Source organism: Oncorhynchus keta, unplaced genomic scaffold (assembly GCF_023373465.1).
Source record: "Oncorhynchus keta strain PuntledgeMale-10-30-2019 unplaced genomic scaffold, Oket_V2 Un_contig_751_pilon_pilon, whole genome shotgun sequence".
Taxonomy (NCBI): domain Eukaryota; kingdom Metazoa; phylum Chordata; class Actinopteri; order Salmoniformes; family Salmonidae; genus Oncorhynchus; species Oncorhynchus keta.
Genome location: NW_026289508.1, coordinates 167,501 through 181,986, shown reverse-complemented (window position 1 = coordinate 181,986; position 14,486 = coordinate 167,501). Strand labels below are relative to the sequence as shown.

The 14,486-nt window shown below is 39.8% G+C and overlaps 1 protein-coding gene across 5 annotated transcripts in view; it reads right to left on the bottom strand.

Moving 5' to 3' along the window:
* Window positions 1–1,360: 1,360 nt before the first annotated feature.
* The window catches only part of LOC118382219 (protocadherin-10-like), a 41,278-nt gene continuing 28,152 nt past the window's right edge, over window positions 1,361–14,486 (bottom strand). The window contains exons 4-5 of one of the 5 annotated variants that reach the window (XM_052511783.1): window positions 12,475–12,939; window positions 1,361–2,451 (exon numbers count right to left, since the gene is read on the bottom strand). In XM_052511783.1, coding sequence (XP_052367743.1) covers window positions 2,432–2,451; window positions 12,475–12,939 — 485 coding nt within the window. In that variant the 3' untranslated portion in view covers window positions 1,361–2,431. Of the gene's footprint in view, window positions 2,452–11,902; window positions 12,940–14,486 lie in introns of those variants that run through there. The other 4 variants (XM_052511784.1, XM_052511785.1, XM_052511782.1 and 1 more) reach the window with 4 other exon arrangements.

Genomic DNA, 14,486 nt, shown 5'->3' with positions numbered 1-14,486 from the left:
CCATATAGGAGATCTGTTTCCCTTATGAACGTGTTCATAACACCATATAGAATATCTGTTTCCCTTATGAACGTGTTCATAACACCATATAGGAGATCTGTTTCCCTTATGAACGTGTTCATAACACCATATAGGAGATCTGTTTCCCTTATGAACGTGTTCATAACACCATATAGAAGATCTGTTTCCCTTATGAACGTGTTCATAACACCATATAGGAGATCTGTTTCCCTTATGAACGTGTTCATAACACCATATAGGAGATCTGTTTCCCTTATGAACGTGTTCATAACACCATATAGGAGATCTGTTTCCCTTATGAACGTGTTCATAACACCATATAGAAGATCTGTTTCCCTTATGAACGTGTTCATAACACCATATAGAAGCAAAGCGTCAGTGTTAGGAAGGCAGTTTCATAACGCCTTTCGACTGCATCCAAAAGGTTCTAGTAATATAATTATAATGCATCATAACTATTCGAGCGTCACCAAAAATGAGGATATAAAAACATCAGGCTTAACCTTGGTTGGAGTGAAGGGGCGGAGTCTTTGCATAGTGAAGCCACGCCCTCTATGTTTAATGAATACAAGTTCTTGTTTTTAGCACTTGGTATCAGTTGGTATTGACAGTACTGCATGGTGGATAAGAAACTAACCAATGGTTACACAGTTTCAGAAAAGTATATATATATAGACATGTATATATATGTATATAGAGAGAGAGAGAGATGTATATTCATTTATAGGCTAAGCTTTAAAATAGCACAGGAAACACTTTGCACACATGATATAAACCACAACATTTCTCTGGTTTGTGAAGCTCCTCTCAGACCAATGTTATGGAGGGAGGTCACCCAAAGAAGCAGGAACTCAACTAGCCGTGTTGTAGGCCATTTGTGTTGTAGTTGTTCTTTACTATAAAGTCAGAATACTGAAGATTCAGAACACTTGGACCGCACAGAGAAAACAACAGGAAATAAACAGAGAAGTTATAAAAACAGTCAAGTAGAGATGTTGATTTTGTATAATAGATCGCATCATTTCTGGTGTTTTCTCTCTCTCTCTCTCTCTCTCTCTCTCTCTCTCTCTCTCTCTCTCTCTCTCTCTCTCTCTCTCTCTCTCTCTCTCTCTCTCTCTCTCTCTCTCTCTGTCTCTCTCTCACTCTCTCTCTCTCTCTCTCTCTCTCTCTCTGTCTCTCTCTCTCTCTCTCTCTCTCTCTCTCTCTCTCTCTCTCTCTCTCTCTCTCTCTCTCTCTCTCTCTCTCTCTCTCTGTGTCTCTCTCTCTCTCTCTGTCTCTCTCTCTCTCTCTCTCTCTCTCTCTCTCTCTCTCTCTCTGTCTCTCTCTCTCTCTCTCTCTCTCTCTCTCTCTCTCTCTCTCTCTCTCTCTCTCTCTCTCTCTCTCTCTCTCTCTCTCTCTCTCTCTCTCTCTCTCTCTCTCTCTCACTCTCTGTCTCTCTCACTCTCTCTGTCTCTCTGTCTCTCTCACTCTCACTCTCTCTCACTCTCACTCTCACTCACACTCCATCTCTTTCCCTCCATCTCTCTCTCCCCCTCTCATCCTTCATTCCTGTACAGTTGGTGTAGTGGTGACAGTAGAAACAGCTAAAGGGCTCATAGTGATGGTTGGTTGAAGTTTGTACAGAAACATTACTTTTTTTGTGTAAACAGGCACACACAGATGGACTAGAGGAGGGGGGGGGGCGTACCCCATGGCCACGAACCCCCCGAGTCACCGACAACAAAACGTCTGTTTGTGTTGTTCATCAGTCTTTCTTTGATTCCTCTTTGTCTGTTGTCTATTGTCGTCATCCTTGGTTTACAAGTCCAATTGATACATCCTCCCTGCATCCCTTTCTTAAACACAGTCGTTTTCTTCCATCGTTCGTCCTTTGGCTTTGGGCCCGGGGTCTCAGGCCTGCTGAGATGAAATTAAGGCCAACTATGGTCCTGGAAGTTCCTTCTACACATTTGTTCTACAGTTCCAGTTTTAGAGTTCTTCTGTTCTACAATTCTAGTTCTAGAGTTCTTCAGTTCCACAGCTCCAGTTCTAGAGTTCTTCTGTTCTACAGTTCTAGTTCTAGAGTTCTTCACTTCCACAGCTCCAGTTCTAGAGTTCTTCTTCGGTTCCACAGCTCCAGTTCTAGAGTTTTTCTGTTCTACATTTGCAGTTCTAGAGTTCTTTCTCCAGTACTTTGTCCTGCTGTCTCCCGTGGTGATGGAGATGAAAGGTTCTGTTCTAGCTGGCCAGACCCAGATAATGTAGTTTCAAAACAAGCCCATGGTCTTGTTGTCACAGATTTCTTTGTGTTTGGTTATTTTCTCTCTCTCTCTTTCTCTTTCTCTTTCTCTTTCACTAACGTTGTCGCACTGTTGGCCAGTTCTCTATTGTGCAAATTCACGCTGTCTCTGGTAGGTCCACTCGGAACGAGCTAGCAAATCCTTTTGTGGGCTGCAAGGCAAGAGAAAACACACTTGTTAGACAAATGGTGTATATCCCTTTCTCTTACTGTTTTATTCTGTACATTTTCAAATAATCATCATGGCCATTAGCACCAAGGTTATGTCCCAAATGGCAACCTATACCCTAAGTAGTGCACAACTTTTGACCAGGGCCTAATGTGGCCACTGTAGGGACTAGGGTGCCATTTGGGATGCACCCCTGGTGTTTTACCTGTCCTTATATGGTCTGTCCAGAAACACCTCCTGGCCCTAATTATAAACTACAACCAGACTATAATAACTGGTTATAAACTACAATCAGACTATAATAGCTGGTTATAAACTACAACCAGACTATAATAGCTGGTTATAAACTACAGTCAGACTGTAATAACTGGTTATAAACTATAACCAGACTATAATAACTAGTTATAAACTACAACCAGGCTATAATAACTGGTTCTAAACTACTGTCAGACTATAATAACTGGTTAAAAACTACAACCAGACTATAATAACTAGTTAAAAACTACAACAAGACTATAATAACTGGTTATAAACTACAACAAGACTATAATAACTTGTTATAAACTACAACCAGACTATAATAACTGGTTATAAACTACAACCAGAATATAATAACTGGTTATAAACTACAACCAGACTATAATAACTGGTTATAAACTACAACCAGACCATAATAACTAGTTATAAACTACAACCAGAATATAATAACTGGTTATAAACTACAACCAGACTATAATAACTAGTTATAAACTACAACCAGACTATAATAACTGGTTATAAACTACAACCAGACCATAATAACTAGTTATAAACTACAACCAGACTATAATAACTGGTTATAAACTACAACCAGACTATAATAACTGGTTATAAACTACAACCAGACTATAATAACTAGTTATAAACTACAACCAGACTATAATAACTGGTTATAAACTACAACCAGACTATAATAACTGGTTATAAACTACAACCAGACTATAATAACTGGTTATAAACTACAACCAGGCTATAATAACTGGTTATAAACTACAACCAGGCTATAATAACTGGTTATAAACTACAACCAGACTATAATAGCTGGTTATAAACTACAACCAGACTATAATAGCTGGTTATAAACTACAACCAGACTATAATAGCTGGTTATAAACTACAACCAGACTATAATAGCTGGTTATAAACTACAACCAGGCTATAATAGCTGGTTATAAACTACAACCAGACTATAATAACTGGTTATAAACTACAACCAGACTATAATAGCTGGTTATAAACTACAACCAGGAGGGATGGTTGAACTACAGTTGAGGGATGGTTGAACTACAGTTGAGGGATGGTTGATCTACAGTTGATGGATGGTTGAACTACAGTTGAGGGATGGTTGAACTACAGTTGAGGGATGGTTGAACTACAGTTGAGGGATGGTTGAACTAAAGTTGAGGGATGGTTGAACTACAGTTGAAGGATGGTTGAAATACAGTTGAGGGATGGTTGAACTACAGTTGAGGGATGGTTGAACTACAGTTGAGGGATGGTTGAACTACAGTTGAGGGATGGTTGAACTACAGTTGAGGGATGGTTGAACTACAGTTGAGGGATGGTTGAACTACAGTTGAGGGATGGTTGAACTACAGTTGATGGTTGAACTACAGTTGAAGGATGGTTGAACTACAGTTGAGGGATGGTTGATCTACAGTTGAGGGATGGTTGAACTACAGTTGAGGGATGGTTGAACTACAGTTGAGGGATGGTTGATCTACAGTTGAGGGATGGTTGAACTACAGTTGAGGGATGGTTGAACTACAGTTGAGGGATGGTTGAACTACAGTTGAGGGATGGTTGATCTACAGTTGAGGGATGGTTGAACTACAGTTGAGGGATGGTTGAACTACAGTTGAAGGATGGTTGAACTACAGTTGAAGGATGGTTGAACTACAGTTGAAGGATGGTTGAACTACAGTTGAACTAAAGTCATGGGGCATTTCTAAGATACAGTCTTCAATAGTCAATGGCTATAGTCCGATATCATTCATTTACACGTCCAAAATGTGACGTTGGTACCAATCCCAGATTACTCAGATATGAAGCAGACAGAAGGGAGTGAAGCTGTTCTTGTAATTATCTATGCTCCGTAGCACAGCCACAAGTGGCAAGGCACAACACACACATATGTTTTATGTTCATCTATCCTCGTGGGTTCTATAACTATTTTCCATTCAAAATGCTATTTCCCCTAACCCCTAAACCTAACCCTAACCCTAACCTGTAACCCTAACCCCTAACCCTAAACCTAACCCTTAACCTTAACCCTAACCTTAACCCAAACCTTAACCCGTAACCTTAACCCAAAACCTAAATCTAACTCCTAACCTTAAACCTAACCACTAACCCCGTACCCTTACCCTAACCGTAATTCTAACCCTAACACTTCGGTATGAATGAAAAAGAGTAGGAGAAAGCATTGACTTTGGGAGTCAGTGAGGGCCTAATTAAGAGAGCTGGAAGGGCCACCGACATGAGGATGAAGTTCAACAGAAAATGTATGTATTTGTTTGCTCAATCTGGTTTAGTCTTTTTTTATATTTTATATTTAATTATATTATATCACTTATCCTTGTAGAACTTAATCCTGTCAGCCCTGGGTGGGATTTCCAATTATGTACTTACTAATTTCATTATTTATCTAATAATTTCACTGATTCAGTTCACATGCATTGTTGTGATTTTATTACATAATATTTGTTTTTAAATTAAACTTTTCTACCCTCAGCACCTTATTAATAAGTGTGTTCCTCCTGTTGAACTGTGATGAGTGACCCCTATAGACCCCTATAGACCTCTATAGACCCCTATAGACCCTATAGACCCTATAGACCCCTATAGACCCCTATAGACCCCTATAGACCCTATAGACCCCTATAGACTCCTATAGACCCCTATACTCCTATAGACCCCTATAGACCCCTATAGACCCTATAGACCCCTATAGACCTCTCATGTTCTCCCACCCTCTCCAGACCAGTCCTAAGTACAACATAGAAACAGGGCAGAATGTTGCAATAGGCCCGTGCAACCCAAGGTTTTGCAACAGCATAAACAGAAACCCCCTTAAACCTAAACCAAACCCCTCAGATTAACATAGTCTTGGTCCTCATGGGGATGTGGGAAATTTCCCCATGAGGGAGAATCTTCCCCGCAAGGTTAGAAGAACCAACCCATCACCCAGACCACACACACTATTCACACACAGAAACAAAACACACATTAACACCACCACACACACCACACACACACCTCATGGGGATGTGGGAACCACACATGACCAACACACCCTACACACACACACACACACACACACACACACACACACACACACACACACACACACACACACACACACACACACACAAACACACAGAGGGAAACAAACAAAGGGGCAGTGGGTAGATTAGTTCAGCACGAAGCAGAACTTCATCATGATTATTACCTGAGGGAGAATGAGCCAGCATGCAATAACACACACACACACACACACACACACACACACACACACACACACACACACACACACAGACACACACACACACACACACACACACACACACACACACACACACACACAGACACCACACAGACACAGAGACAGACACACACAGACACAGACACTGACAGACACACACACACACACACACACACACACAGAGACACACACACACACAGACACTGACAGACACAAACACACACACACAGACACAGACATAGACACAGACACACACACACACAGACACACACAGACACAGACACACACGTAGATCCAAACACACACACACACAGACACACACAGACACACACACACACGTAGATCCAGACAGACACACACACACAGCATGCCCTAAAATGTAGAATCACAATTAACAGCAGCGTGTTAATTTAGCAGTGGAGCAGCTCGTTATGTAACTAAGTGTTAAAACAAGGTGAAAAACAACCGTCTTCACTCCCTGCCAGTCTAATGATGTCCTGGTGTTGTTGCTCTTTATGTTTCCATAGAAACACGTGGCAAATGGTGCCCTACACCTTACATAGTGTATTTCATTTAACAAGGTACCACAGGGCTCTGGTCAAAAGCAGTACACTACATAGGGAATAGGGTGCCATTTCTGACTCTGCCCATAGTGAGAAGAGACTACTAGGTGGAAAGACAATCAGTAGGAAGGTGTTTTTAGATAACGACTGCCGTTATTTATCGATGAGTCGTAGGCTACGTCCCCGTTCCCTACTTTTCACCAGGACACAGACGCATGTATAGTATGACATCATAATATCACTACTGAGCTCAGTACATGTATAGTATGACACTATAATATCACTACTGAGCCCAGTACATGTATAGTATGACATCATAATATCACTACTGAGCTCAGTACATGTACAGTATGACATCATAATATCACTACTGAGCTCAGTACATGTACAGTATGACATCATAATATCACTACATGTATAGTATGACACTATAATATCACTACATGTATAGTATGACGTCATAATATCACTACTGACCTCAATATATGTATAGTATGACACTATAATATCACTACTGAGCTCAGTACATGTATAGTATGACACTATAATATCACTACTGAGCTCAGTACATGTATAGTATGACACTATAATATCACTACTGACCTCAGTACATGTATAGTATGACATCATAATATCACTACTGAGCTCAGTACATGTATAGTATGACACTATAATATCACTACTGAGCTCAGAACATGTATAGTATGACATCATAATATCACTACTGAGCTCAGTACATGTATAGTATGACACTATAATATCACTACTGAGCTCAGTACATGTATAGTATGACATCATAATATCACTACTGAGCTCAGTACATGTATAGTATGACACTATAATATCACTACTGAGCTCAGAACATGTATAGTATGACATCATAATATCACTACTGAGCTCAGTACATGTATAGTATGACACTATAATATCACTACTGAGTTCAGTACATGTATAGTATGACACTATAATATCACTACTGAGCTCAGTACATGTATAGTATGACATCATAATATCACTACTGAGCTCAGTACATGTATAGTATGACACTATAATATCACTACTGAGCTCAGTACATGTATAGTATGACACTATAATATCAATACTGAGCTCAGTACATGTATAGTATGACATCATAATATCACTACTGAGCTCAGTCAGTACATGTATAGTATGACACTATAATATCACTACTGAGCTCAGTACATGTATAGTATGACACTATAATATCACTACTGAGCTCAGTACATGTATAGTATGACATCATAATATCACTACTGAGCTCAGTACATGTATAGTATGACACTATAATATCACTACTGAGCTCAGTACATGTATAGTATGACATCATAATATCACTACTGAGCTCAGTACATGTATAGTATGACACTATAATATCACTACTGAGCTCAGAACATGTATAGTATGACATCATAATATCACTACTGAGCTCAGTACATGTATAGTATGACACTATAATATCACTACTGAGCTCAGTACATGTATAGTATGACACTATAATATCAATACTGAGCTCAGTACATGTATAGTATGACACTATAATATCACTACTGAGCCCAGTACATGTATAGTATGACATCATAATATCACTACTGAGCTCAGTACATGTATAGTATGACATCATAATATCACTACTGAGCTCAGTACATGTATAGTATGATATCATAATATCACTACTGAGCTCAGTACATGTACAGTATGACATCATAATATCACTACTGAGCTCAGTACATGTACAGTATGACATCATAATATCACTACATGTATAGTATGACACTATAATATCACTACATGTATAGTATGACATCATAATATCACTACTGAGCTCAGTACATGACCTAATACACATGTATAGTATGACACTATAATATCACTACTGAGCTCAGTACATGTATAGTATGACACTATAATATCACTACTGAGCTCAGTACATGTATAGTATGACACTATAATATCACTACTGACCACAGTACATGTATAGTATGACATCATAATATCACTACTGACCTCAGTACATGTATAGTATGACACATAATATCACTACTGAGCTCAGTACATGTATAGTATGACATCATAATATCACTACTGAGCTCAGTACATGTATAGTATGACACTATAATATCACTACTGAGCTCAGTACATGTATAGTATGACATCATAATATCACTACTGAGCTCAGTACATGTATAGTATGACACTATAATATCACTACTGAGCTCAGACATGTATAGTATGACATCATAATATCACTACTGAGCTCAGTACATGTATAGTATGACACTATAATATCACTACTGAGTTCAGTACATGTATAGTATGACACTATAATATCACTACTGAGCTCAGTACATGTATAGTATGACATCATAATATCACTACTGAGCTCAGTACATGTATAGTATGACACTATAATATCACTACTGAGCTCAGTACATGTATAGTATGACACTATAATATCAATATTGAGCTCAGTACATGTATAGTATGACATCATAATATCACTACTGAGCTCAGTACATGTATAGTATGACACTATAATATCACTACTGAGCTCAGAACATGTATAGTATGACATCATAATATCACTACTGAGCTCAGTACATGTATAGTATGACACTATAATATCACTACTGAGCTCAGTACATGTATAGTATGACATCATAATATCACTACTGAGCTCAGTACATGTATAGTATGACACTATAATATCACTACTGAGCCCAGTACATGTATAGTATGACATCATAATATCACTACTGAGCTCAGTACATGTATAGTATGACATCATAATATCACTACTGAGCTCAGTACATGTATAGTATGATATCATAATATCACTACTGAGCTCAGTACATGTACAGTATGACATCATAATATCACTACTGAGCTCAGTACATGTACAGTATGACATCATAATATCACTACATGTATAGTATGACACTATAATATCACTACATGTATAGTATGACGTCATAATATCACTACTGACCTCAATATATGTATAGTATGACACTATAATATCACTACTGAGCTCAGTACATGTATAGTATGACACTATAATATCACTACTGAGCTCAGTACATGTATAGTATGACATATAATATCACTACTGAGCTCAGTACATGTATAGTATGACATCATAATATCACTACTGACCTCAGTACATGTATAGTATGACACTATAATATCACTACTGAGCTCAGTACATGTATAGTATGACATCATAATATCACTACTGAGCTCAGTACATGTATAGTATGACACTATAATATCACTACTGAGCTCAGTACATGTATAGTATGACATCATAATATCACTACTGAGCTCAGTACATGTATAGTATGACACTATAATATCACTACTGAGCTCAGAACATGTATAGTATGACATCATAATATCACTACTGAGCTCAGTACATGTATAGTATGACACTATAATATCACTACTGAGCTCAGTACATGTATAGTATGACACTATAATATCACTACTGAGCTCAGTACATGTATAGTATGACATCATACTATCACTACTGAGCTCAGTACATGTATAGTATGACACTATAATATCACTACTGAGCTCAGTACATGTATAGTATGACACTATAATATCAATACTGAGCTCAGTACATGTATAGTATGACATCATAATATCACTACTGAGCTCAGTACATGTATAGTATGACACTATAATATCACTACTGAGCTCAGTACATGTATAGTATGACACTATAATATCACTACTGAGCTCAGTACATGTATAGTATGACATCATAATATCACTACTGAGCTCAGTACATGTATAGTATGACACTATAATATCACTACTGAGCTCAGTACATGTATAGTATGACATCATAATATCACTACTGAGCTCAGTACATGTATAGTATGACATCATAATATCACTACTGAGCTCAGTACATGTATAGTATGACATCATAATATCACTACTGAGCTCAGTACATGTATAGTATGACACTATAATATCACTACTGAGCTCAGTACATGTATAGTATGACACTATAATATCACTACTGAGCTCAGTACATGTATAGTATGACATATAATATCACTACTGAGCTCAGTACATGTATAGTATGACACTATAATATCACTACTGAGCTCAGTACATGTATAGTATGACACTATAATATCACTACTGAGCTCAGTACATGTATAGTATGACATCATACTATCACTACTGAGCTCAGTACATGTATAGTATGACACTATAATATCACTACTGAGCTCAGTACATGTATAGTATGACACTATAATATCACTACTGAGCTCAGTACATGTATAGTATGACACTATAATATCACTACTGAGCTCAGTACATGTATAGTATGACATCATACTATCACTACTGAGCTCAGTACATGTATAGTATGACACTATAATATCACTACTGAGCTCAGTACATGTATAGTATGACATCATAATATCACTACTGAGCTCAGTACATGTATAGTATGACACTATAATATCACTACTGAGCTCAGTACATGTATAGTATGACATCATAATATCACTACTGAGCTCAGTACATGTATAGTATGACACTATAATATCACTACTGAGCTCAGTACATGTATAGTATGACATCATAATATCACTACTGAGCTCAGTACATGTATAGTATGACACTATAATATCACTACTGAGCTCAGTACATGTATAGTATGACACTATAATATCACTACTGAGCTCAGTACATGTATAGTATGACACTATAATATCACTACTGAGCTCAGTACATGTATAGTATGACACTATAATATCACTACTGAGCTCAGTACATGTATAGTATGACATCATAATATCACTACTGAGCTCAGTACATGTATAGTATGACACTATAATATCACTATTGAGCTCAGTACATGTATAGTATGACACTATAATATCACTACTGAGCTCAGTACATGTATAGTATGACACTATAATATCACTACTGAGCTCAGTACATGTATAGTATGACATCATAATATCACTACTGAGCTCAGTACATGTATAGTATGACATTATAATATCACTACTGAGCTCAGTACATGTATAGTATGACACTATAATATCACTACTGAGCTCAGTACATGTATAGTATGACACTATAATATCACTACTGAGCTCAGTACATGTTTTGTAGAAGAATAACCTTGGTTTCTAGTTTTCACTGAACATGTCAAAACAGAAGAAAGTGTTGAGATGTCTAATCTGACCTTGTTTGCTAAACAGTGGTTCACTGATAGAGAAATGGCCTGAAGAACTATAGTTCAGAAAATCTGCTTATAGAACAGGTAGATAGTATATATATATATATATACTGTTTATAGGGGATAGGAAAGAAAAATGTGGCCACAAACACATTTTTGAATCAAAAGTTGATTTATTTTTATTTGTTATTATTTAAAACAATAAATATGGTGAAGGATTTAGGAGGTTAGAGAAATATATAGGGGGGTTTAGCAGAAGGGTTACATTTTGAAAAAAATAAACAACTAAATGTTTACTTCAATTTCATTTCTAAACAGAAAATGCACAAATAAAAAAGCAATAGACTATCTCAATTTCAAAAAGTATCTTTAAAAAATATTATAAAATCAGAGTTTCTTTAAAAAGTATATTTAAAAAATATTATCAGATCAGAATTTATTTGATTTTCATAATGTTTATATTTACAGATCAGAGCTTTTTTTCAAAAGTATATTTAAAAAATATAATCAGATCAGAATTTCTTTCAAAAGTATCTTTTAAAATATTATCAGATCAGAATTTCTTTCAAAAAGTATCTTTTAAAAATATTATCAGATCAGAATTTCTTTCAAAAAGTAGCTAATATGGATAGTGGACCAGGCCAAAGTCGTAGGGCTCTAGTGACGTAGTCTGGTACTCATACTCACAGAAGGTGGGTTTGTACGGTAGCGGTAGTGTACCCCTTAAGGACTCATAGTCTTTCCTCTCTAGCCTGGTGTCTGTAGTAGTAGTGGCTGTAGCTCTAGCTGGGCTGTTGTGTTGGACATGCAGCTGATGTGACTGGTGGAGGTGGTGGTGGTGGTGGTGGAGGTGGTGCATTGACCGTGGCAGTGTGGTGCATCCGCCGCCATCTTTTCCGAACGTAGAGAATGACCTATCAGAGGTCGTGAGGTCAGAAGTCAGCGTAAGGTCGTTGTCGTGGTGACCGGACGCGGCGGTGGCGGGTACCTCAGTGTTCGGCACGGAGTCCATGCCTGGCACGTGCAGGTTGCTACGGTAATCGCCACCGGTGCCCTGGCGACCGTCGCCAGCGACGAAGGCTGGCATCCAGCAGCGGTCGGAGTGACCCAGGGCCTTACACTCCTCTGTACAGTTAGAGAAGAGATCTGTACCTACAGAGAGGGGAGGAGGAGGGGTGGGTGGAGGGAGGGAGGGAGGAAGGGAGGGAGGGAGGGAGGGGAGGAGGAGAGGTGGGGGGAGGGAGGGAAGGGAGGGAGGGAGGGGAGGAGGAGAGGTGGGTGGAGGGAGGAAGGGAGGGAGGGAGGGAGGAGGAGGAGAGGTGGGTGGAGGGAGGGAGGAAGGGAGGGAGGGAGGGGAGGAGGAGAGGTGGGTGGAGGGAGGGAGGAAGGGAGGGAGGGAGGGGAGGAGGAGAGGTGGGTAGAGGGAGGGAGGAAGGGAGGGAGGGAGGGAGAAGGAGAGGTGGGTAGAGGGAGGGAGGGAGGGAGGGAGGGGAGGGAGGGGAGGGAGGGAGGGAGGGAGGGAGGGAGGGAGGGAGGGAGGGAGGGAGGGAGGGGAGGAGGAGAGGTGGGTAGAGGGAGGGAGGAAGGGAGGGAGGGAGGGAGGGGAGGAGGAGAGGTGGGTGGAGGGAGGGAGGAAGGGAGGGAGGGGGGGAGGAGGAGAGGTGGGTAGAGGGAGGGAGGAAGGGAGGGAGGGAGGGGAGGAGGAGAGGTGGGTGGAGGGAGGGAGGAAGGGAGGGAGGGAGGGGAGGAGGAGAGGTGGGTGGAGGGAGGGAGGGAGGAGGGAGGGAGGGAGGGGAGGGGAGGGAGGGAGGGAGGGAGGGAGGGAGGGAGGGAGGGAGGGAGGGAGGGAGGGAGGGAGGGAGGGAGGGAGGGAGGGAGGGAGGGAGGGAGGAGGGGAGGAGGAGAGGTGGGTGGAGGGAGTGGAGAGGAAAAAAAGGAAGGAAGGAAGGAGGGGTGGGAGTGAGGAGGGAGATAAATTGAGGGAGAGGGTGGAGAGAAAGAGAAGATACACACGTTAGAAAATTGGTTTGTGATGTTAAAAACAACAGAATGCTATTAATCAAACAGACAGTGGTAAACAGTGATGGAGTCTGTGGTTTGTTTGGGCAGATTTCTCATTCATCTGAAGCAATATGCAATGATACCAGCATTATGTTCCAAAACCATCACATCCTCCATCTATCAATCAACTTCCTCCAACTGCTGCATTAACACAACTGATGTTCAAGACCCAGTCTCACCCAAAAGAGGAGATAAAACTACATCCCAAATATAACCCTATTCGCCATTATAGTGCACTACTTTTGACCCCAGAAGTATGCAGGGAATAGGGTGCCATTTGGAACACAATGTGAGACAAAGTTACACTAAACTAAGACAAAAAACAACAATTATCTTCTGAAATACAAAACAGCTGATGATTATTAAACGATTTGGGTTCCTTTTGAATCCGATCGGCAAGTCATTGACACTGAGCTGAGACAAAACACTGGCTGAGACAAAACACTGGCTGAGACAAAACACTGGCTGAGACAAAACACTGGCTGAGACAAAACACTGGCTGAGACAAAACACTGGCTGAGACAAAACACTGGCTGAGACAAAACACTGGCTGAGACAAAACACTGGCTGAGACAAAACACTGGCTGAGACAAAACACTGGCTGAGACAAAACACTGGCTGAGACAAAACACTGGCTG